The sequence below is a fragment of the Macaca mulatta genome, chromosome 2 (genome assembly GCF_049350105.2).
Source record: "Macaca mulatta isolate MMU2019108-1 chromosome 2, T2T-MMU8v2.0, whole genome shotgun sequence".
Taxonomy (NCBI): domain Eukaryota; kingdom Metazoa; phylum Chordata; class Mammalia; order Primates; family Cercopithecidae; genus Macaca; species Macaca mulatta.
Window position 1 is genome coordinate 60,558,779 of NC_133407.1, and position 24,519 is coordinate 60,583,297.

The 24,519-nt window shown below is 39.9% G+C and overlaps 1 protein-coding gene across 8 annotated transcripts in view; it reads right to left on the bottom strand.

Moving 5' to 3' along the window:
- VEPH1 (ventricular zone expressed PH domain containing 1) overlaps positions 1–24,519 on the bottom strand; it is a 265,267-nt gene that overhangs the window by 133,064 nt on the left and 107,684 nt on the right. For 6 of the 8 annotated variants that reach the window (XR_013414535.1, XM_015131877.3, XM_077994168.1 and 3 more), the window contains one exon: positions 8,278–8,498. Coding sequence is in view for 5 of the 8 variants with exons in the window: in XM_015131877.3 (XP_014987363.2) it covers positions 8,278–8,498 (221 nt within the window). In the remaining 3 variants the exon portion in view is untranslated. Of the gene's footprint in view, positions 1–8,277; positions 8,499–24,519 lie in introns of those variants that run through there. The other 2 variants (XM_077994170.1, XM_077994171.1) reach the window with 2 other exon arrangements.

Sequence of the window (24,519 nt, forward strand, 5' to 3'; positions counted from 1 at the left end):
AATGAATAAAACAAGACATACAATGTATACTGATCAGGTATTTGGTTATTACAGCAATGTTAAATTGCTATAAAAGTTCCAACTTCTTATTTTCTTATTTTTAATATCTGCAATCGCTTCATTGTAGTCTGATAAGAAACAGTTTGCAGATGGACACTGGTCTAGTGGATATGCCATCACCTATTATAATACACACCTGTAAAAATGTGCTAATGCTACTCATTAACATTTACAGAGGGCTTTCTTTGTATAGTCTTCACTGTTCTAAATCTGGTACATGAATTGCTTCTCACACAATCAAGTGAGGCTGGCCCTATTAGTAACTCCATTTACAGATGAGGCAACTAAAGCATACTGAAGGTCACTTAGTTACACCAACATTAAATCCAACTGTTTGCCTCCAGAGCTCACACTTAACACTCTACTCTCCACACTTCCTCTAAATAGGTGTGGTTCAGGTTACATCTGAATCTACCCCAGGAATACGTAATACATATTAGGGCATTGGTGATCTAGCATGGTAACCAAGAAGAGTTATTACACTCTGATATCTCTGAATAACATTCTGTGGGAAGTAGACACCAGAATAGAGTTGATATATAGTCACTGGAACAACCCTTCGTATTGATTGGAAAAATGAATTTTGGCACCCTCTTTTAACACAATCTAAAAAGGTGTTCAAAACTCAGAAAATGTCATGCAAATGGCAACTTTAAAGTTCAATTATGACAGATACTAAAAAGGAACAGGGAGCATTTGGGGAACCAAAATAGCAAATAGCTAGGTCATCAGGGTCCAGGAAGAAGCGTCTGAGCACCAGCTGGCACCCTGTCACTCCTCTCACGTGGGTTGTAGAGGGTCAAGGTCCTCTTACCTCTTCTCCCACAAACACCCTTTTTCCTCTTTCCCTAGGCTAGAATTTTGGTGTTCTCTGTCTTGCTTGAAATGGGAAGCCAAGGCATGGGTGCCTGATGAAAAGCTTTCTTTTCTTGTGTGCCTTGTGTTTTGAACATTGCTATGTTACAGAAAATGGACCTGCTTCCCCATGAAGCTGATATTAAATTGCCCGCACTCCGTACTGGGGCTGCCCGAGTCTCTACCCTACTGTGTCCTTCTATGGCAGAGCCAGCCTGTCTGAGGTCTCACACTCCCTGGACCTGCTTCATTGTCTCCAAAGCTGATAACAGTGTCTCCTAGCTACATGTCTTGCTGATAGACGAATTCCTGAAATACCTTTAAAGACCTTCACGTCACCCTAAATGCTGCATTAAGGGAGGACAACTGGTGGAGTAAATGAACAACAGATGGAACATAAATGGTACAACATGTCAGACTTAACCTCTTCAGTAAGAAGAGGGGCCCAAAACCGAAGCCTTTCCTTCCTTTTCCATGCGCAGAGAAGTAACAACAGCCACAGCTATTGTTATTGCCACAAATGGCTGTTATGGTTTTCTTTTTATACAAGTGACCACTGTAGACCTCTCTAGATTGAAAAGATTTACTTGTTTCTTATCAAAACTCTTGTTTCATTCTTAAAATTTACCTTGGTGGTGCAAAATTACAGTCAGCTTTTCCTAAGCAGGGGCAACGCTGACCAGAATGTCACATGTTTTTAATTATGGTTCTGAACTGACTCGTGTACCTTCCCTGAACCAACAGCTGCTTTCAAAGAATCAGTTTTTCTTTGTACAAACATGTCTTACCTAAAAATGTGGAAGTTCTTGTAAACACTTATAAGATCTTGTTTTTCCTTCCATAGAGCATAGGGTGTGAATATTAGCTCTTCAAGTTTGTGGAAGAGTAGAGGGACACAGAAGGACACCTAATACTCCAGGGCAGGATGGCATGTGCTGGGAGGTAGAGAGGTTGTATGAGCTGTGGGAGCTGAGAGGAAAGTACAGATCACTATGTGTGATGGTGGGTGGAAAAGGCCTCATGGAGAAGTAGTAGCAAACTGGAGTCTTGGTTCTGAATGTCAGCCTTCAATGGGAAGAGAGGCACAAAGAGGGCATTCTAGAAGGCGATGGTAAAAGTTAGTGGGGTACCAGTTTGGGGAGGAATAGGCAAAAGTTACCCTTGACATTCCTTTAAAATTCTTTTGAATTATCCATGTAATACTATGAACACAGTAACTCTCATCCACACTGAAATTTGAGATTCATTGGACCAGATTAAAAGAAGAAATTAAAAGAAACTTAATGAACTGATGTCTGGGCATTTGTATTATTGACCCTCCAGGAATTACCATGGACTCAGCAAGAATTTTACTTTGTTCTTGTTTGTCTGAAAGGTTTACCCTATTATGCTCTAATATGAAGTTTCTATTATCCTGATGCATATGAAAAGACTTTTTTGTTGTGAGGATTAAACAATATATCAGAGGTGAAAGCCCCTAGCACAGGATCTACCATGTGGTAAGAGCTGGTTTAAAGCTTGATCAGGCCTACATATGCAGAATTTTTTGCAGAGTTGCATAGAAGAACTTGGCCCCCTGTTTTCTGAAATTTGTGTTGTGGACTCAGTGAAGAGCCATTACTTTCAAGGTCTCGGACAATGTCTTGGGGAAATGATGTCTAAGCATGCGCATTATTGTTATTTCAGCAGAGTTAGGTTCTGATGTGACTCCCAGGATGTCAAGATGGGAACTCTGGAATGACAGGTTGCAAAGGGCCTCGTAGTTGAAAGGGTTCTTTACAGGCAGTGTTACTTGAGTATACATTAGGGCCACACAATACATCAAATGTGTCTCTTTGCTGTGCTCCGTTTCTTTGATGTTCATTGCATGGAATGTGGGATAAATGGAATTCTGGAGCCACTCCAAGGAAGACAGATTTCCTGGAGTCATTTTTCTGTGAACATAGTCGACTTACCGTATTTTCCCTTCATTCTCTCGCATGTGCTATTGTTTTATTTCCTTCCCTCCTTTGTGTCATCTCTTTTCACTTATACCAAAGTCAGATTTACACCTATTCAGTCAGTTTTGACTATAATTTAGCTTTTATTATCCCTTTCTGTTTTCAGGCCTGATTCTTAAAGTGAAGAGCAAACATAAAATCTCATAATCACTACTACCATCACCACCAAAACAACAACAACAAAAAGCAACATTCATGTAATTAAGCCAAACGATTGGAGAAGCTTTAATCACACACTTTGTCTTAAACTTTTCTTACAAAAAAAACTTCTTTTTTTCCCCCATGACTTTCATGGCTTTGACTGAAGTTTGCAGGCTGGATCTGAGAGAACTGTAACCTTCCTTCACCCTCCTCTGCCCCAGGCCTGTGTCAGGACCCTTTCTCCTTTTTCCTCAGGTCTCCCCTTCTGCTTTTTGCCATCATCATCCTCTCTCCCTATCTTTTTTCATTCCTCAAATTTATCTCCCACTGCTGCTTTCTTTCCACAAATTCCATCCCTCAAAGTTTCCATCCCCAACTGGGGCCTAAGCGTAACCGCCTACTAAGACCACCTGTGACAAATTGCCCCCATTCTGATGGTGCCTGATTATAGCAGCCTCCCTGGCGCCACATTCATTTGGCAAAGGCATCTTCTAGGCAATGATCACTCCACTGCTCGGCTCAGTCAGTTACAGAGGTGCCCTGAGCTCACCCTCTCCCTCTCCAGCTTCAACTGGGCCCTGGCAGACAAACAGCTTGATGTTTAGGGGTAGCTAGGACTTGCACGGTATTGAAAGGTATAGATCTCTTCTCCAACCTGACACCTTCTCCTTTTCAATGCATAATAGCTCTTGTACACTTTTGCTTCTGCAGAATTAATTTAAAAAATATAAATGCTTTGCTTGGCTGTCCTGTTATTTAGCCTCTGTTGGTTTATTATTTACATATAAACATGCTTTCTAAAACAGGAGCAGGAAAAGTGCAAGTGGGCTCACCTGGTGCTTCTAACAAAACTCACTCAATTTATTCAGTCATTTGGCACAAGAAAGGCTCCTGTCTGCTTCAGTTTTTCATTCTCTCTAGGATGCTAATTGTTTTTCTTTTGATAATCTTGTAGTTTTGGCCTGAAGTCTAAAATCTGGCCTGCTGGGCTATGTGTCAGCTTTGTAAATTAGATGACATCTGTTTTGAATTTTATCATCTTTAATTTTCTTTCAAGCTCTCTTCACTTATTCATTTCCCCTTTAATTGTAAGAATCAGATTTTGCTGCATGCTTTCGACAAAAGTGTAGACCTTTCTGCTTTGAGGGCAGAGATTAAAATGACTGAAGTTAAATGGTCACAATGAAGGGTATTCAAGGAAAAGATGTTGGGAGAGAAGCCTTAACAACCATCCCAGAGAGGATGAGCCATTCAGACAAAAGACTGGCTGTCCACACGAGGGTTTAGAGATTCCCACTGAATAATTACAATCAATTCGAAGAAGATTGACAATGAGGGTTGAACTGAGAGAAGTATTTTCAGTTGAGAGAGGTTGAGGTGGGGGATGATGGCAGTAGTGGTATGAGGTGAGTGGTGACCTTTTCATCTCTTTATATTTCATTTTGCTCTTTCTTTGTTTCCTACTCTCCTGCCCTCTAACCTCAGAAAAATAGTTTAAAAATATTTTAAATGCATTCTCATATATGCAGACTCATATTTTCAAGTAGGACCTTATTTTTTCTTCCTATCTACATATCTCCTAAATTCTTTTCTTGGGGAAATTGTTCATTGCTAATTGAGTTGGGCTTGACATGGTTAGGCTTTGTGTCCCCACCCAAATCTCATCTGGAATTGTAATCCCCATAATCCCCATGTGTCAAGGGAGAGACCAGGTGGAGGTAATTGAATCATGGGGGCAGTTTCCCCCATGCTGTTCTCGCGATAGTGAGTGAGTACTCATGAGAGCTGATGGTTTTATAAGGGGCTCTTCCTGCTTTGCTTGGCACCTCTTGCTGCCTTGTGAAGATGGTGTCTTGTTTCCCCTTTGCCTTCTTCCATGATTGTAAGTTTCCTGAGGTTTCCCAGCCATGCCGAACTCTTGACTTTATAAATTACCCAGTCTCAGCCAGTTCTTTACAACAGTATGAAAATGGACTAATACAGGCCTACTTATTAAAAATGGATTTTCCTGTTAAGATGCCTAAGTAACACCCTTATATAATATTTTTTCTCTTTATGTAAAGATTTTCACATATATAATCTCAGAAATGTCAACTGGCCTCTTGAAACCTTGTGTCCATAGGGACAATAGAGAATAGGAGAGCACTGGCCAGGACATGGGCTCAAACTTTCACTTATGGCACATCTCAGCCATGGCTTGGAGAAGACACACACAGTTCAGCTGTGCATACAGCACAGAATGGCTCCCTCAGACACCAGCTGCAGAGACTGTAAACCAAATTTCTAAAACCACATTATTAAAATTGTCCAACAGCGACTTTGTGGGTGCATATAAATGGCAAATCTTTTTAATGATGCTGGTCTTGATTCTCCTGAATGCTGCCACGTGTTTAGCTTATTGCCAGTTAACTTATGGGTCTATGAAAATGCTATTTTTGAATGGTATATGTATATAGTAGTGATTCTCAAGTGGGGGAGGTTTTTGTTTCCTCAGAGACATTTAGCAAAACCTGGAGACATTTTTGGTTGTCACAATTGAAAGGGGGTGCTTCTTCTATCATCTAGTGGGTAGCGGCCAGCACTGCTGGTGAATATTCCATAATGCATATGGCAGCCTTACGACTCAGTCTAGCCCAAATATCAACAATACCAAGGTTAAGAAACTCTTCTAATAGGCATCTGTATATCAAATGAGGTGACAACACATTTTTATATGCTCGATCAAACCCATTGTGTTGAAAGAAAAGGACATTTACAATGACTCTACCTCTGTGAATAGTTATTGACTTTGATGACACTATTGGTCAGATTATGTTCTCTGTGCAGGGGCTAAGAGGCCGTCCCAGGTTGGCTTCCCTCCTGCAACCTCCTTTCTTGGTTATCAGTATCATCTCCATTTCTGTGCAATCACTTAAGCTACATATCTCTGGGTGTTCATCCACTACCCTCTTCTTACTCCACCTCCAATAGGTGATCAGTTCCTCGTAATTTTGTGTTCTCTACTATAATGATCTGCCCTGACTTCTTAGGCTCTCATCATTTTGTCTAGACCTCTCAGTTTGTCTTTTGCCAGCTGGGTGCTCCAGTCAAATTAATTCAATGCTTTATGATGTTAGTTACTCCTGATTTACCTATTCATTTGGTGAAAATATTTGAGTGCTTACTATCTGCTAATTCCTGTGCTAAGAGCTGTGATCATTCTCTGGAGTAAAATCTTTCCAAGTTTACATGTTGCTTATAGAACAAACCCTTGCTTCTAACATAGCATGTAAGGCCTCTGATAATCTGCCTCTGACCTAACTTTTCAACTTACTTTCTTGCCCTACTGAACAAATTGTCTTTCCTTAGTCTGAGCACATACTATTAAGCCCTTGTATCTTGGCATGTGCTATTTATTTTTGGTTGTTTGTTTGTGGTGTCCTTTCTACCCTATCTGAAGAATTTTCATTCATTCTGTGCAACTTGACCTAGTGTTTAGAGAAATGCTTGGCATGTGGAAGATAATAAATAGGAAATGAACTTAAATTTTACCTTCTCTGTGAAATATTCGACTCCCTGGCTGCTGGAGAGTGCATTCCTTTTTCTCCATGCACATCACATCCTCTGACTGTGACTCTTGATGGTAAGGATAGTACCTTATGTCTCTTAGGACCTCCAGGCTCTACACCATGATGAACATAAAGTGGACCCAAATGACTAAATGCTCACTACTCTATCAAGATGACCTCTCATGGAATTCTTGTTTCACACTGGAAATGGCATGCATCATTTGTTATTCCAAAAAACCCCCACAGAATTTGACATTAGTCGCAAATGGCCCCACCCTCCTCCATAACTGTGCACCTTCCATTGCCTGTGATCTGAATTATGGAGATGCGGTCGAGTCCATCCTCTGTCACTTAGTCATTGTGTAACATTGGGAATATATTTAACCAGTATCTGAGCCTCTGTTTCTTCTTCTATAAACTAGGAGTAAATGACATCTGTCCTTCTTGCCTGTAGAATGGTCATGAAGATCAAATGAGATTACATACTTAAAGGGCTTTTGTAACTTCTAAAGGTCATAAAGCTTTTTAAGTTTCTCTCTATTCAAAACATAGCAAAACAAATAAAACCCCTCCCTCAATCTTGCATGGCCTTGCATACTTTTTTCCAAAGACAAGCTTCTTTAAAAGGCCAGTTTGTGCATTGTGTCCTCTCTCTCTGCAACCCCCATCACCCTGTTTTCTGCTAGCCACACCAATGGCAGCTTCCTCACATCAATCGTCAATAATTTCCTCATGGCCAACACCTATGCACACTTTTCTGCTCTTCCCTCATTTGATCTGGCTCATCTGCCTCTTCCTGAGACATCCTCTGCACTGGGGCCAGGATGGGCTTCCTGAAATCTGGACTGATTGTACCCTGCCATGTACGAAGCTCCACAATCACTCCTCACTGCTTAGAGGGTAAAGTTGAACTCCTTAGCCCACTTTGTTGAGCCTGTCATCCTCTGGTCCCTGCCTACCACTTCATTAGCACTCCTAATGTTATTTTCCTTGTGACATAACCCTAGTCATACAAAATCACTTCTGTTTCCAGAAAGTGCTTTTTCAAATGCTGCCTGAAAGACAGCCTGGTGAAATCTGGTCATCTTTCACTACTTGGTTCAAAATATCACCTCTTCAGGGGAACCTCTTCTGATATCAGATTTCTACCCCTCTCCCTTTGATACAGAAGTAGATACTCCATCTCTGTATTTTCCATGCCTCTTGAACCCATGTTGATAAGCATAAGCTTTCCGCCATTCTGCCATTCTCCCATTATGCACTTAAATATTTATCTCATACTAGTCAGTGAGCTTCTTGAATACAAGGAACATGTTATTATCTCTCTATATGTGTCTAGCTTCCTGGTATGCAGTAAGCTATGTTAAATTATTCAGTATGACAACTTAAATTGTTAAATTTGTTGAGTAAATAAACGGGTGCTATAAAATATTCCTTGTACTACGTTCTTATTCCTTTACCATATTTTGTGAACCTTTTTATTGTTTTGTTACATTCTTGTTTTCACATATTTAGAAGAAAGATTCTGGCAAGTGCCATAATTTGTACAGATATTATTCTCTGTTGAGATACAGGTTTTAGCTTCCTTTGGCAGTTAGAAAGGCTTAGCTGTCTGCATTCTACCTCCACAGGTGCACAGCAGCTCCCTGAGGTACACAGAAGCTCTTGCTCACCTGCCACTTCCAGCCTTCGCATTTTCCAGTTGTCGGGTAAGGAGTTTAGCAATGGCGGTGAAGCTGTTGCTCATGCGAAAGATGTCTCTGCTCTGAGGGCCCAAGATTGAGGAGAAGGTGTCGGTGATGCCTTTAATCTCCAGCAGGAGAATATGGTGAAACGAATGCTCCATGTTGGCCAGTTGGCTCACCAGGTATGTCAGGCAGCTCCTGGCTCTCTCCTGCCAAAAACAATGAAGAAAATAGGTTTATCTTTTAAAAGAAAATCATCCAGGCACGGTAGCTCACACCTGTAATCCCAGCACTTTGGAAGGCTGAGGTGGGTGGATGGCTTGGAACTCCTGATCGAGAACAGGAGTTTGCAACCAGCCTGGTCAACATGGCAAAACCCCGTCTCAACTAAAAATACAAAGAATTAGCTGGGCGTGGTGGCACATGCCTATAATCCCAGCTACTCGGGAGGCTGAGGCATGAGAATTGCTTGAACCCAGGAGGCATAGGGTGCAATGAGCCAAGATAGTGCCGCTGCACTCCAGCCTGGGAAACAGAGGGAGAGAGTCTCAGAAAAAAAAAAAAAAAAAAAAAAAAAAAAAAAAAAAAAAAAAAAAAATCAGAGTCCCATGAGCAGCAGATTCTATAGGGAGTTGACACTCAGGGAGCTAGCTCAAGTTGAATAATAGGTTTCATTCATAGTTCCTCTGAATCTGCTTCTTTGAGGTTTTTAATTTGTTCCTGATTTCCAGGACAGACTAATATGCAAATATTCTCATTAACCTATCTTTCCAGGTCAAAATATCTCAACCATCATAAATGATCGGACCCCACACATGCACCTTTCACAACTATGTGAACTGCTAACTCCACCTGCATGGGGCAGGTGTGGTCCATGGTCTTAAAGTGAGCCTTGACCCTGGCACACTCAACCCATCTGTCGGGTGATGGTTGCATATTCCACTAGTGTGCTAGGTTGATTTCCTTGCCACAGGTTTTCTCGCTGACTTGTTAACTTTAAGCATCTTTCAGTGTATTACAGTTTTTATGTGCTTGGCCGATTGAGTAGATTCTATTATCTAGCTTTAACCAAGCTAACTTTCACAAGTCATTTAAGTTCCTTCAAAGAACAGAGGATTAAGGACAATATGAATAATGTAGGCATGAGCAAATAAGAAAATGGCTTAGCTGACACATCTCTTATACCTATTAAAATTCCTTATTAGCCATATTTTGAGGCAATGTGATCCAATCTGATATGACTGGAAGTTAGCCATAAAATTCAATATTCAAAATTATTGAAAAGGTTATTGGAAATGTAGATTTATGCCCAATAGAAATAATGATATACCATTAATAAATAACAATTTAAAATATTACTTATTTCATCTTTAACTTTTCTTTTAAAATCTTATTTTTGTGTATGTCTAAATTTTTTTCTTGTTAATGTAGTGGAACATACGTATAAATATAAATAAATATATATTGGAGGTTGCTGCTCACAGTCCTTCTAACCGATTGGTGCACAGATCTAGATTACTCTCCTTGTTAGGAATTCCTATTTACCCTTTGTTCTAGCATTTGAAGACTTAATTTCCTACAAGGTGCAACTCTTCCATGCGGCTGTCTCCAGTGACTCCTTCTGTGTAAATTTTTACTGCATTATAGACTCTTTAAAAATCTTAAAATTTTCTTTTATTTTAGTATCTTTTTGAGACAGAGTCTCACTCTGTTGACCAGGCTGTAGTGCAGAGGTGTGATCATGGCTCACTGCAGCCTTGACCTCCTGGGCTCAAGCTATACTGCTGCCTCAGTCTCCTATGTAGGTGCACCACCGGCGTGTGCCACCACACTTGACTATTTTGTTATTTCAGGATCTCACTATGTTGCCCAGGCTGGTATCGAACTCCTGGGCTCAAGTAATCCTCCTGCCTTGGCCTCCCAAAATGCTAGGATTACAGGCGTGAACCACCATGTCTAGCCAAAAATCTTTTTAGTACTTAATTGCATTTGATCATTTGCTTACTCATGATTTTATTTAATCACCAAATAGGTATGGCATGCCTATAATATGCTTTTACGAGACTCCAGATAACAAAGGTGAATGAAAGGATGCCCTTGCTTTTAAAGAACACACAATCCCCCCCACCTTTTATTTATAATTTCCTAATGGTTACATGTGCCAGTCAAGTCTTCTAAAGGAGCTACTTCTTATTCATCAATCATCATCCTGGCCCAAAATTGAGCTTGTGGATTCTACACCCAGTGTGTGTGTGTCTCAATTTACTGATTTAAGAAAATCTTAGATATCAAAATATGACCTTATAAAGCATGTTGTTACAAAGGAATTCTGTGCTTTACAATAAATATTTAGTACAGAACAAATTTAAGTAGTGAAGTTCCCTCATTTTTGGTACTTGATTTTCAAATATTCCATGTACAATTGCACTGGAACACGTCACTTGGGGAAAATGGGGTACTTCTGCCATCAATCCCTTATTTATTTTTTAAACCCCACTAAGGCACAGTGTCCTGTATGGGTATGTGAGACAGAGGTTTGTGCTTTCATGAGCTGAACAGCTGGTTGAAACTAAAGACATCTATTCATCAAAGAATAATGTTAGATGAATGAAAATGAAAGACCCCTGGAATATGTTCCTGGAGCCCCTGTTTCATATTTTGGCTCATACAATTGCCAGGTTGCAGAACAATACTTAAATGCTCTTGGGTCCAACAGGTTTTTTTTTGCAACATAGACTCATTTATTACTTCAAAGGCTCTATGTATGAATTCATGATATGCAATGAATCAAGGGACATTTTTTATTCCCAATTTAAAGGTAAAAGCTGGATGTGGGGGGTCCCTACCATAGGCCAGACCCCGTTCTAGAAGTCAGGAACATATCACTGAAGAAAAAGTACAAAAATTCCTGCCACAATATTGAGGCAGAAAGACACTAAACAAAATACCTATGTAAAATATATAGTGTGTTAGATGGAGAAATGTGCCTCAAGGAAAATGAAGAATGGGGAGCCAATGGTAAATGGTGTACTTAGGACACATCTCAGAGAGAAGGTGACATTCAAATTTGGCAAGGTTTCAGACTCTCAACTCAACATTCTCAGCAACCTTAGAAAACAATTACCGTAAATTTATCCTGCTTGATATAGGGTGGTAGGAAGATACAGGAACTGAATTTTATATACTGTTTGTCCTACTAAGATATAATTTAAAATTTGAGGTAACTTCCTTACTTTCAGAAGTAGATTTTTCATTAGAATTTTTAAAACCATTTCACAAACATTTCATTTGCTTATGCAATAAATGTCCCCATGGTTTCAGTAAGAATCCTTCTCACTATAAAAATTTGCAAGCCCCTTCTTTAAAGCATGTGTCTTTTAAAAGGTGAAGGTCGTTGTGTGGGTCTTTGCTGAAATCAACGTAATTCCAAATGATTGCTGGCAGCCAAACTGAGCTGAAGGGAAAATTAATCACAGTGCAGGAACAAGAAAAATTATAACTGCTCTGGAACTGACGTATGAAACCAAGCCAACCTCACATCATTTGCTCTGAAACCTTGGAGCACATCCATGTACCTCACAGGGGTAACAGATGTGATTCTGGATTAGAAAGTGTGATATTAGGGCAGGAAGGGGGTTAGGAGATTCTAAGTTCTTTCTCAGCTTCATGATATTTTGTCTCTGGGGGCTAGTGACTGGATTTTCCTGCTTTCAGTCATCCCATTGAGGTGACAGGGTCAGCACCTGTAAGCCATAACTGTGGGTCTGACCTTATCCCTGCTGACACAAATTCATTGTTTATTATTAAACAAAAATAGCTGACCCAGACAGGGCACTTACTCTAAGCACCAAGCCTATTCTATACTCTTTTTAGCGATTTACTCATGTAATCCTCCAAATAATGCTGTAAGTACTGGAATCATTGCCACTTTAACAATGAGGAAACTGAAGCACAGATAGGAGACTAAATTGCTCAAGGCCACATATGCCCTCCCTGTTTCTACATCTAGACCCTCACTTGCTATACTGCCAGCTCCTCCCATCAAAAAACAAAAACAAAAAATACCCAAAAAACTAAACGACCTATGTACATATTTTCCCACTCCTTTTTCCTATATCTCATTCATCATTAGAGTTATGTGGTCTTTATTGTTAATAATGTTTAATTTAGTTATATAAATATTATAAATACTCTGCAAACACAAAATAGATCAGCAATTCTCAAATCTTTTGGTTTTAGGACCCCTTTACTCTCTTGAAAATTATCAAAGATCCCAGCGTTTTTGTCATTTGGCTTATATCTATTGATATTGGCCATATTGGAAGTTAAAATAGGCAATTTTTAAAATGTATATTTTCATAAAAAATCACATTTTCCAAAACAAAAAAATTTAGTGAGAAGACTTGCATTCCTGTATATTTTTGCATTTTTTTTTTAGTAACTGCTTAATAGATGACGTCTAGATTCTCATACGTTTCTGTATTTGATCTGTTAAATCTGGCCTCATAAAGATATGAAGTTAGAAAAGGGAGGACTATTTTCAGAATTGCCTTGATAATTGTGAATATTCTTCTTGGATACTACACCAAAACTCACCAAGTAGTAGTTTCTCAAAGGTTAGTTGTGATATGTGACTTTAATTAACTTTGTATCCTATTACATTAAAATCCGCTGGTCTGTCTTGCACTTTGATTAAATCTTTTGCCTATGCATGACTTTGAAATATTAAGCATTAGTCATTTGGAAAAATACTGGTTTACTGAGTTTGGCATATCTTCCAAAGGTTGATGCATTTCATTATATAATATAAAACATTGCATTCACTATTTTCACCACTGATCTCATCAGAAAAGTCTTGTAAGTATTGGGAAACTTTCAAGTTTACAGTGGCGATATAGATTTTCCAAAACTTCAGTTTTCATATGCAAGCTCAAATTGTATCACTGGCAACAAATACTAATATCTGTAGTTTTGCTTGAAAGGAAAGGCTCACTTCATTCATTTTCTGTATAATGTCTACCAAATAGCCCCAAACGAAGAATCATAGATTGTTCATTAGTTATTGTTTCAAGTAAAAACTGTTCCATAAAAAAAAGTGGTTAGTTTGGCACATAGGCAAATAACACAAGGGTTTTTTTTTTTCTTAAGATAACCACTGAATTTCTGTATTGCAATCAGCAGCATAAGTGCCAAGCCAATGCATCCTTCCCATTTAGCCAGAGAGAAACTTAAGAAGATGTGTACTCAGGATTGAGATTTAATAAAATTAATAATTTCTACTGCTTCATCAGGTTAATTTAGTGGTTCCCAGGGGGAGGGAGTGGGGAAAAGAAAGGGAGAGGAGTGATTTTTTTTCCTCCCCAGAGCGCATTTGGAGAAGGTCTGGAGACACTTTTGTCATGACTAGGAGAAAGGGAGGGCTAGTGGTATCTGGTGGGTAGAGGCCAAACACCCCACAACGCACAAGATAACCACACAACCAAGAGTGGTTTAGTCCAAAATGTCAATATTGCCAAGGCTGAGAAACACTGACTAAGGTGAAACTGGCTTTTTTTCTTGTCCTGCAAATGTGTGGTGGTAAAGAATATGACTACGAGTACACTTTGCTGCCACTGTCTTGTATCTTGGTTTGTGCCTAGGCACTTGCAGTTTTACCCACCATTGCTTTGTTCTATTAATGCAAATGTCAACACAGTGAAAATGGTAAATGATGTCTTAGTATTATTGTAAAAATAGCTTTGACCTTACAGATCCCCTGAAAGGGTCTTGGTGTCCATGAACCACACTGAGTATTGATGAACTAGGATCAGAAGTCAAATAAATATTTTCTTTAAAGGACTGGACAGTAAATATTTCCAGTTTAATGGGCCAGATGGTCTCTTGTTGTGGGAAAAGAGCTAAAAGCAAAAAATAAATGAGTGGATGTGGCTGGATTTGGCCCACAGGCAGTAATTTGTTGACCCCTGAACTAGATTATATGTTTGCAAAATTGCATTGGCCATTTTTTTCACTTTTTATTATTTTGTTTTTATAATACTACTAGTCCAATTTCATAAAGCTACTCTGTTATTCTTTGCAGAATAAAAGAACACAACTCAGAAAATGGCCAAACATGAAAATGTGGGGGTCTGATAATAACAACAATAGTTTCCATTCACTAAGCATCCACTGTGTGTCTGGTACTTGACATACGCATTTTCACTTAATCTTCACAATGACCTTGCAAAATGAGTATCTAGATGAGGATGCTGATGTCAAGAGGATAGTAACTTCATTAAAGTTGTATAAGTATAATATAGTCATAAGTGGCAGAGCCAATATTAAATCAAGATCCGTCTGATTCCAGAGTTTGAATGTTTCCACATCACTAGGGTTGATAAAAACCATTTAGGGCAGCTCTGTAGGCTGCAGCCCTCCTTTCTGTACTCCACCTGTGGTAGGCATCACCAGCTGATGACAGCATTCATTCTTCCCTGCTGAACACAGAAGTTTCCTGATATTCTTTCTCAATGCTGTCCTCCTTGTGAGTGGTTCTCAGCACTGGCTGCACGTTAGAATCACCTGGAAAGCTGTTAAAACTATTCTGATGCCAAGTACATCTCTCCTGCTTCCCAATTCCTATTCAATTTTATTGAAATGGGTGGAGCTCAGGCATAGGAATTTTTAAACCCCTTGGATGATTCAAATGTGCAGCCAAAGTTGAGAATCACTGGTCTATGTGGAGTCCTAAATCTCTGAAAATTTGAGAATTTGCTGATGTAGGAAATGTGGATTTGGCCCTATAATCCACATTTTTCTCTCCACTGTCTTTTATCACTTTACACATGTAAAAGAAAATGATATATTAGTTGCCTGAATGAAAATATTGCATTCCCCGGGCATTTGTATTTTACACTATTTGATTTAAACACAATCTTTCTTCATAGTTCAACGCTTTGAAATCTCTACACACATCAAAGATACACTTGCAAGGGCCATTAGAAATGTAAAGCAAATGAGTTTTTTGTTAATGTTCTCTCAGTGGAACTTTGCCAGAGTGACCCAGGCCTTTCTTAGGAGCCTTCAAAAGCCTAAGTGTGGCCAGTAGTGCTTAACTGCCTGGCAGTGTATTTATTCCATGAGAATCTCTTTCTTAATGGGGGGTTACTAGCTGCAGACCAAGAGTTGAAGGGTTTGTACTGGGCTCTCCTCCCACCTCAGTGCTGCTTTGGCTGTGAGAAACTCTGGTATTGGGGGAACAATTCTTTGTTTGCCCCAAGATTTTCCCAGTTTTAGCACTGCAAGTCTCTTGTCTCTTATCCTGGGAAACTCCTTAATCATGGGAAAATCAGGACAGTTTACCTGAATGTAGGAGAATGTAGGCAGGTAGAAAATTCAGCTCAGAGGACTCTGTTCAATAGACTCATATTGCAGATGAATATGATGATATATCACTCTATATACCTCCCTATATAGATACAGTTGGCCCTCCATATTGGAGAGTTCTACATCCACAGATTCAACCAACTGCAGGTCAAAATATTTGGAAAAAAATAGAAAACAACACAGCAATAAAAATAATACAGATAGAAACATAGAATAACACTATTTACATAGCATTTACATTTTATTAGGTATTATAAATAATCTAGAGATGATTTAAAGGACACAGCAGGATGTGCATAGGTTGTATGCAAGTCCTATGCCACTCTATACAAGTGACTTGAGTATTCTTGGATTTTGGTATCCACAGGGGTTCTGGAACCAATCCTCCTCAGATATTGAGGGATGACTGTATGTACAATATGTTGATTCTTGTTATTTGGGAATAACAAGTAGCTATGTTCCATAAAATTACAATCCTGAATTAGACAATACTGAAGTATTGTTTCTAGGAAATTCAGGGTTAGTTTCCTGCAAGCCTCTGGTCACATTTTTGTCAACTGATTCATACATAACATTGTTTTATGTGTGTTTCTGTTTAAAGATATTTAATATATACTGTTGATTCATTAAATTTGAACCCATGGCCAACAGCAGTGTAATTTATGCCTGAACAAAACTTATCCAACACAAGTATTTTCTCCATAAGGCATATCACAGTCTTTTTGTGCTTAGGAACACTACAGATTACTTTAGCACTACACTTAGGGGACACTTTAAACAGTGAAATCACCAAAAACAAAAACAAAAAGCATGAAGATAAGAAAAATGTGGCAATAAAGAGGCCATGAAAAGAATAGATACTTGTTTACAGTATGAGAGCTGAACAAAGAAAGCAGGGCATCACGGTGTTCAACTTCAGTTGGGGACAACTGAAGTTTTTGCTACTCTGTGCACATCTGTGAATGACTTTGAAAGCACTATAGTATTGATTTGGGGTTACAAAGACATTTTTAGCAAGTAGGTAAATTTGAAAATGTAAAATCACAGAGCTGGATGGATGAATAGATAAGTAGATGGATAGATAGATAGATAGATAGATAGATAGATAGACAGATAGATAGATAGAAATGGGTATATAGCTAGACCAATCCATTGATGAATTTCAGATCTTGTGGATCTTCTGTAAAAAGAAAAAAACTTTGGGATGAATTTCTATGAAACCATTGCAATCATACCCAGAGAGATGCAAGGTTAGCTTTACTGAGGTCAGGTGAAATTTTATTTGATTTTAGGTCTTCAGCATATTTTCCAGTTTGTCTTCCCTTCTTTCTACCATGGGCAGATTTTCTTATTGCCTTTGCACTAATTGGGCTTTCTTTCACTAGCAAATTACTAATCATCCTAATCCATGTGAGCATGGTTTTCCATCCACATATTAATTCTTCTCTCCGTTACATATTGTTTTGTAAATGTGACCTGACTCAGGTGTGCAGATTGAAGATTGGGGACAGTCATTTGCTTTTCACTTGTAACCTCGTTGTTTACAGAAGAATATGAAAAGTGTGGGTAGCACGGCATATGCTGAAATACTTTTATTTTCTTGGTTCTCCCAATAAAAGACAAAAAAGTTTGAATAATGTAATTTTTAAAAAGAAGAGATCCATTTGGTTTGGGACAATGAGTTAGGGTTACAATTATAATTTCCAATCCCATAGAATGAGAATCCAATCCCAATCTCATAGAATGAGAATTGTAATTTTAAGAAAGTCAAAGGAGGAATTTTTCTCCTAATCCTTTTTCAAATGGATCCTGATGTGCTTGGTAAGACATTTATGAAGTAGTGTTAATTGGAGATATTGAAATTTGTTTTATTTTTGGAGTTGGTCATGAATTGGTTATTTGTGACCATTTTTTTAAAAACACCTCATTTTGTTTTGTTTTGTTTTCTAAGATGGCAGATTAGAGGATTTTCAGAGTGCCTCAGACATTTGGAAATAGCAAGATAGTACATAAAGATCAACTCTGTGAGCTTTAATTCAAGAAGGAAAATGGGACTCCACCAGAATCGTGAAGGACACCCCAGATCCTGGAGAGGAAAATGCTGGAAACAACACCCATGACAGCATCTGGCTGATAAAAGTGAGTGAAGCCCTACTGATAGCAGCAGGAGACAGACAAATTCCTAGGCAGAAAGGGGTAGGTCCCTGGTGAAACCCAAGCCAAAGACAACTTGAAGCCTGAAAACTGGGCTGCCAGTTCTGGTTGGAATCCACAACCAGAGTGAGAACTTTCTTGATACCTTTTAGCAAATCAAATGGTGATTTTTCCAGGCCCACCCATGGACCAATCAGCATGCACTCCCTTATTCAGAGCCCATAAGAACCCCAGACTCAGCCAAACATTGAGACTACCCACCTTTGGGTAGGGGCCACTCACTTCGGGTTTCCCTCTCATGTGAAGAAGTGTTCTGTCACTCATTAAAACTCTCCTCTGCCCTGCTCACTCTCAAGGTGTCCGCCTAACCTCATTCTTCTTGGATGTGGGACAAAAACCCAGGACCACTGAACAGTAAGTACAAAAGGAGCTGTAATACTGCAACCCTCCTGGCCTCTGCCAGTGCCAGGTGGCCACCCCATGTGACAGAAACCAATGATGGGGCCTGGCCTGTTCAGGAGCCGTGGGCTGGAGCAGGGAAGAAGGACTGAATGAGCTGTAATATGAACAAGCTGAAACATGTTTCTGGCCAGCCCTCCAAGCTGTGGGTGGTGACATGCTCCCATTTGCCAGACTAGGGGAGAAGAGCTGCGACCCTTCTGGAGGCCCAGACCTCAGGACTCCCTGAGTCAGAGCTGTGACATGCTGTAACACCCCCTTGGGGCTCCACGGTTGTTGGCATCTCCAAGTTTTTGGGCACCACCACATTCCTCTTGTCCAGACACCAGTGCCCAAAGCAGAAGCTGCTTGAGGCATGCCTGGTCCAGCTACAGGCTTGCATGGAGCTTGCACCTCTGCCGATGTCTGGAGCTGCCTGCTGCAGCAGCCAGTGCACCTGGCTTGCTGTGGCCGGATCTTGTAATCTCTCTCACACATCCCTTGCCATTCCATGCCTGGCTCACCCGTGGTGGATATGGGGTCTGGGCCAGTAGTGTGAGCCAAGTACAGCTTGCCAGGCTGAGTGGGCAGAGCCAGCCCAATGGTCACAAGAAAAACTTGGGCAGAGGTGCCACTGGCCATAGAGGTTTTCAGCTGGCAAAGCAGCACCAAAAGAATCCTGTGTCATCAGTACATAAGAGAGGCAGACAGCCTCCTTTGTGACTTACCTTTCCACTGGGATCCATGCCACCCAGGCCGAGGGAAAGCAGTTTGTTTCTTTCAAGCCCTAGAGTTAACTTGGGGAGAGGCTCTTGGAGATATTCTGAAGGAAAGACAATGGGAAAAACTGTACTTTCCCAGACCTGGGACTGACAGCGGGATGCCATTTTTAATCCCAGTACATATAAAGTCAGCCATTCTTTGGTAAACCAGTGGCATGGCTGCACAGACATTTTAGTCTCAGGCCAGAGTTTTTGGGATTATGTAAAGTGACATACCAATCAGGTATTCCTGATAAAGAAGGAGAAAAAGTAAAACATCTGGAAAATATATTTGAAGGAATAATTCACAAAAACTTTCCTAATCTTGCTAGAAAGGTAGGCATCTAGACATAAGAAATGCAGAGAACACCTGTGAGATACCATACAAAATGAATATCATCAAGGAATGTAACCACCAGATTGTCCAAAGTCAACGCTAAACAAAAATATCTAAAAGGCAGCTAGAGAAAAAGGGCAGATCACATACAAAGGGAATCCCATCAGGCTAACAGACTTCTTAACAGAAATCTTACAAGCAAGGAGAGATTGGGGGCCTATTTTAGCACTCTTAAAGAAAAGAAATTTCAACCGAGAATTTCATACCCCACCATACTAAAGCTTCATAAATGAAGGAGAAATAAAATATTGTCCAGACAAGGAAGCTGTAAGAGAATTTGTTAACACTAGATCAGCCTTAGAAGAGATCCTTAAGGGAGTTCTAAACATGAAATGAAAGAATGATACCTGCTAAAGCAGAAACACACTTAAGTACATAGCCTGCAACACACAATAGAAACTACAAAGCAACTAGCTAACAACTTCATGATAGTATGAAAACCTCACATTATCAATATCAACCTTGAATGTAAATGGTTGTATTAGTCCATTTTCACAATCATGGCAGAAGGAGCAAGTCATGTCTTACATGGATGGCAGCAGGAAAACAGAGAGCACGTATGTAGGGCAATTCCTCTTTTTAAAACCATCAGATCTCATGAGACTTATTCACTATCACGAGAACAGCATGGGAAAGATATGCCCCCATGATTCAATTACCTCCCACCAGGTCCCTCCCACAACATGTGGGAATTCAATATAAGAGCTGGGTGGTGACACAGCCAAACTATATCAATGGTCTACATCAGGGGTGTACAATCATTTGGCTTCCCTGGACCACATCAGAAGAAGAAGAATTGTCTTGGGCCACACACAAACTACACTGGCACTAACAACAGCTGATGAGCTGAAAAACAAATCACAAAAAAATCTCATAATGTTTTAAGAAAGTTTATGGATTTGTGTTGGGCTGCATTCAAAGCTGTCCTGGGCCTCATGTGGCCTACAGGCTGTGGACTGGACAGTCTTGTCTAAATGCACCATTTAAAAGGCACAGTATCTTATTTAACCAGTTTGAGCCTAAGCTTCATCTGTAGATTGGAGCTAAGAGTTCAGCGGCAGATACTTTTGATTGCCTATCACTAATCGTATCTCACCGTATCCCCTTCTTTCTTATTAGTAGAACCCCCAGCCTGCTATAAAGTGGAAACAGCTATTCTATTTCTCAGGCTCCCTTTAAACTAGGGCATGGGTATGTGATTTAATCCTGGGCAGCTGGACCTGATGTGAAGTTTTCTAGGGTAGAAGACTACTGAAAAATGTTTTCCTCCCAGATAAAAAGAGATGGAAGAACACATCCCTATTCCTTAACCAGACATTGTTGTACCTATATGCACTACCTGGATCTGGGCAGCTATCTTTTCAAGTGTGAGGGGTATGTTTATGGGGCCAATTCAAATATACTGATGATGATAGAGAGAGAATGGAAAGAAGCTTATCAAGGGTTCTTGATGATGTTGTGGAACTTCTGAACAAACCGGGGACCCACCATATTTTCCAGGCTTCTTGTTATAGGAGATAATAAATATTTTTCTTCTGAATCAGCTTTAGTTGGATATGCTATTACCAAATTCATCTTAGCTGACACAACTACTTCACGATGTTGTGAGGAACAATGAAAACATAATTGTAAAGTATCTAGCATAGAGTAGGAGTTAAACAATGGTATCAATGAATTGTTATTATTAGCATTATTTTTAATATGATCTAATGATGCCAGAAATATCAGTGAATTTAAAAGTAAGTTTCTTAGTACAGCCTGAATGTTTTATTATAAAGATACATATTTGACATACTATTTGGCACATAGCAAATATTCGATGATTGTATTTTTCTTTGACATTATGGAATATACGCTACATATGAAAGAATGTATATAAATATATGTAATGTAACAGGAAATTATCAACAACATTGGCAGCATCTGTGAGCCCCTTCCTACCCCCACCCCTCTTCCTTATTCTACATACTTCCCTTGTAGAGAAACCAGTATCAGGTTTTAAAAGCCATTTTTAACCAGTGGTCATCACTCTGGAGGAGGTACATTTCTATCTACTGCTGGTATATGATTGTTTGTCCTATTCTATTGGAAGACTTTTGTTATGTCCTATTTTGTTGTTTGTTCAGAGCTTGAGATATTAAGCCTTAAAATAAAATCTCAAATACTCTCATTGGCTGGTGGTTTAGAGCCACTTTAGAAAATCCAGAACCACAACTGAAACAAAGCTACGAAAACCCTGTTAGCACCACCCTTCTGTTGGATTCAGCTGGTCTGTCTGAGCGATGGGTTCAGTTTCTCCATCCCAGAGATGTGATCAGGCATTTGGGTTTCAAGAGGCTTTCTTACTGCATGCAAAGTAGAATTGATGAGTAAGGGACTAGCAAGGAAAGTGTTGACTGTTTAAAATGTCAATATATGTGAAAGATTTTCTTTGGATAAACATTTACATGGCAAATTTTACCTTCGAGGAATGAAAAGGTAGTAGTACCATGTAAAGCCTTCCTAGCTGTGCCTTGTTTGTCTGAGCAGGCAAGTGCAATAATATGGTTGTTTATAAAGTGGTTTCGGAAGCTTTTTCCTAAGTTTGAATCTGGCACTGTAGCTAACCAGACATGGACCTTGGGCAAGTTATTTAACCTTGCATGGCTCAGTTTATTAAAAGGAGTTAATCACAGTATCTGACTCATAGAGTGTTAGTCCATTCTTGCATTGCTATAAAGAATACCTCAGACTGGGTAATTTATAAGAAAAGAGGTTTAATTGGTTCATGGTTCTGCAGGCTGTTCAGGAAGCATAGTTCTGCAAGCTGCTTCTGTGGGAAGCTTCAGGGAGCTTTTACTCATGGTAGAAGGCAAAGCAGGAATAGGCAGATCATGTGGTGAAAGTGGAGCAAGGGTGGGAAGGTGCCACACACTTAAACAACCAGCTCTCATGAGAACTTACTATCTTGAGAGCAGCATACCTCACTCTGAAACTAAGGCCTCTAGGCCGGCAGAACATAATGTCGTGGGAATATGAAACAAAAATGGTGCTAGTGGGTCACTAGGGGTAATTGTGAGTGGTATCACTTCTACTTCCACCCCTTGATTCCTGGACCTGTGAATCCTACCTATGGGAGAAACAGTACCATATACTAGATGCTGATTCAGAGCATATACAGCCTTCTGGAGAACTTTTCCCCAGTCCTGCAAAGTATTGTCACCCGTTTGGCATTGTAATTATGACTTCAAAAAGCCATTCTATTGTTCTCTCAAGCCAGCTGCTTCAGGATCAAGGGGAGCATGGTAAGACCAGTGAATGCCATGATCATGAATGCATGCATTTCTGTCTGTGGAGTGAGTTCCTTGGTGAAAAGCAATGCTATGTGTAATACCACGGCAGTCGACAAGTCCATTTTGCAAGTCCATGGATGGTAGTCTTGGCGGAAGCATTGCATGTAGGAGAGACAAATCCATATCCTGAGTAAGAGTATCCCAGTAAGAACAAACCCTGTCCCTTCCATAATAGAAGTGGTCCAATGTAATCGAACTGCCGCAGGTAGCTGGCCGAACACCCCAAGGAATAGTGCCATATAGAGGGCTCATTGTTGGTCTCTGCTGCTGGCAGATTGGCAGTCAGCGATGGCAATAGCTAGGTCAGCCTTTGTGAATGGAAGTACATGATGCTGAGTCCATGAATAAGCTCCTTCTCTGACACCATGGCCACTGTGTTCATAAGCCCATTGGGCGATGACAGGAGTGGTTGGGGAAAGAACCTGAGTGGTGTCAACAGAGTGGGTCATCATATCCACTTGATTATTAAAATCCTCCTTGCCAAGGTCACCCTTTGCTGAGAGCACACAGAGGACACAAATATCTTCACAGTTTTTGGTCACTCAGAGAGGTCCATCCACACACCTCTTCCCAAAATTTCTTTGTCACCAATTTTCTTTTTGTTTTATTAACTTTTATTTTAGGTTTGGGGGTGCAAGTGAAGGTTTGTTACATAGGTAAACACGTATCATCGGGGTTTGTTGTACATATTATTTCATCACCCAGGTATTAAGCCCAGTACCCAATAGTTGTCTTTTCTGCTCCTCTCCCTGTTCCCACCCTCCCGCCTCAAGTAGACCCCAGTGTTTGTTGTTTCCTTCTCTGTGTCACCAATTTTCTTTTCTTTTTAATTTAATTTTATTTTAAGTTCCGGGATACATGTGCAGGATGTGCAGGTTTGTTACATAGGTAAATATGTGCCATAGTGTTTGGCTGCACCTATCAACCCATCACCTAGGTATTAAGCCCAGCATGCATTATCTATTCTTCCTCATGCTCTCCCTTGCCGCACCCCCGCTGCAGGCCCCAGTGTGTGTTGTTCCCCTCCCTGTGTCCATGTGTCCCATTGTTCAGCTCCCACTTACAAGTGAGAACATGTGGTGTTTGATTTTCTGTTCCTATTTTAGTTTGCTGAGGATAACGGCTTCCAGCTCCATCCATGTCCCTGCAAAGGACATGATCTCATTCCTTTTTATGGCTGCATAGTATTCCATGGTGTATACGTACCACATTTTCTTTATCCAGTCTATCATTTATTGGCATTTGGGTAGATTCCATGTCTTTGCTATTGTGGATAGTGCTGCAGTGAACATACTTGTGCATGTATCTTTATAACAGAATTATTTATATTCCTTTCTTTATATACCCAGTAATGGGATTGCTGGGTCAAATGGTATTTCTGCCTCTAGGTCTTTAAGGAATCACCACACTGTCTTCTACAATGGACGAACTAATTTACATTCCCACCAATAGTGTAAAAGTGTTCCTATTTCTCTACAGTCTTGCCAGCATCTGCTGTTTCTTGACTTTTTAATAATTGCCATTCTGACTGGTGTGAGACGGTATTTCATTGTGGGTTTGATTTGCATTTCTCTAATGATTAGTGATGTTGAGCTTTTTTTCATATGTTTGTTGACCAGATGTATGTCTTCTTTTGAGAAGTGGCTATTCATGTTCTTTGCCTACTTTTTAATGGGGTTGTTTGTTTTTTTTTCTTGTAAATTTGTTCAAGTTCCTCGTAAATTCTAGATGTTAGACTTTTGTCAGATGGATAGATTGCAAAAATCTTCTCCCATTCTGTAGA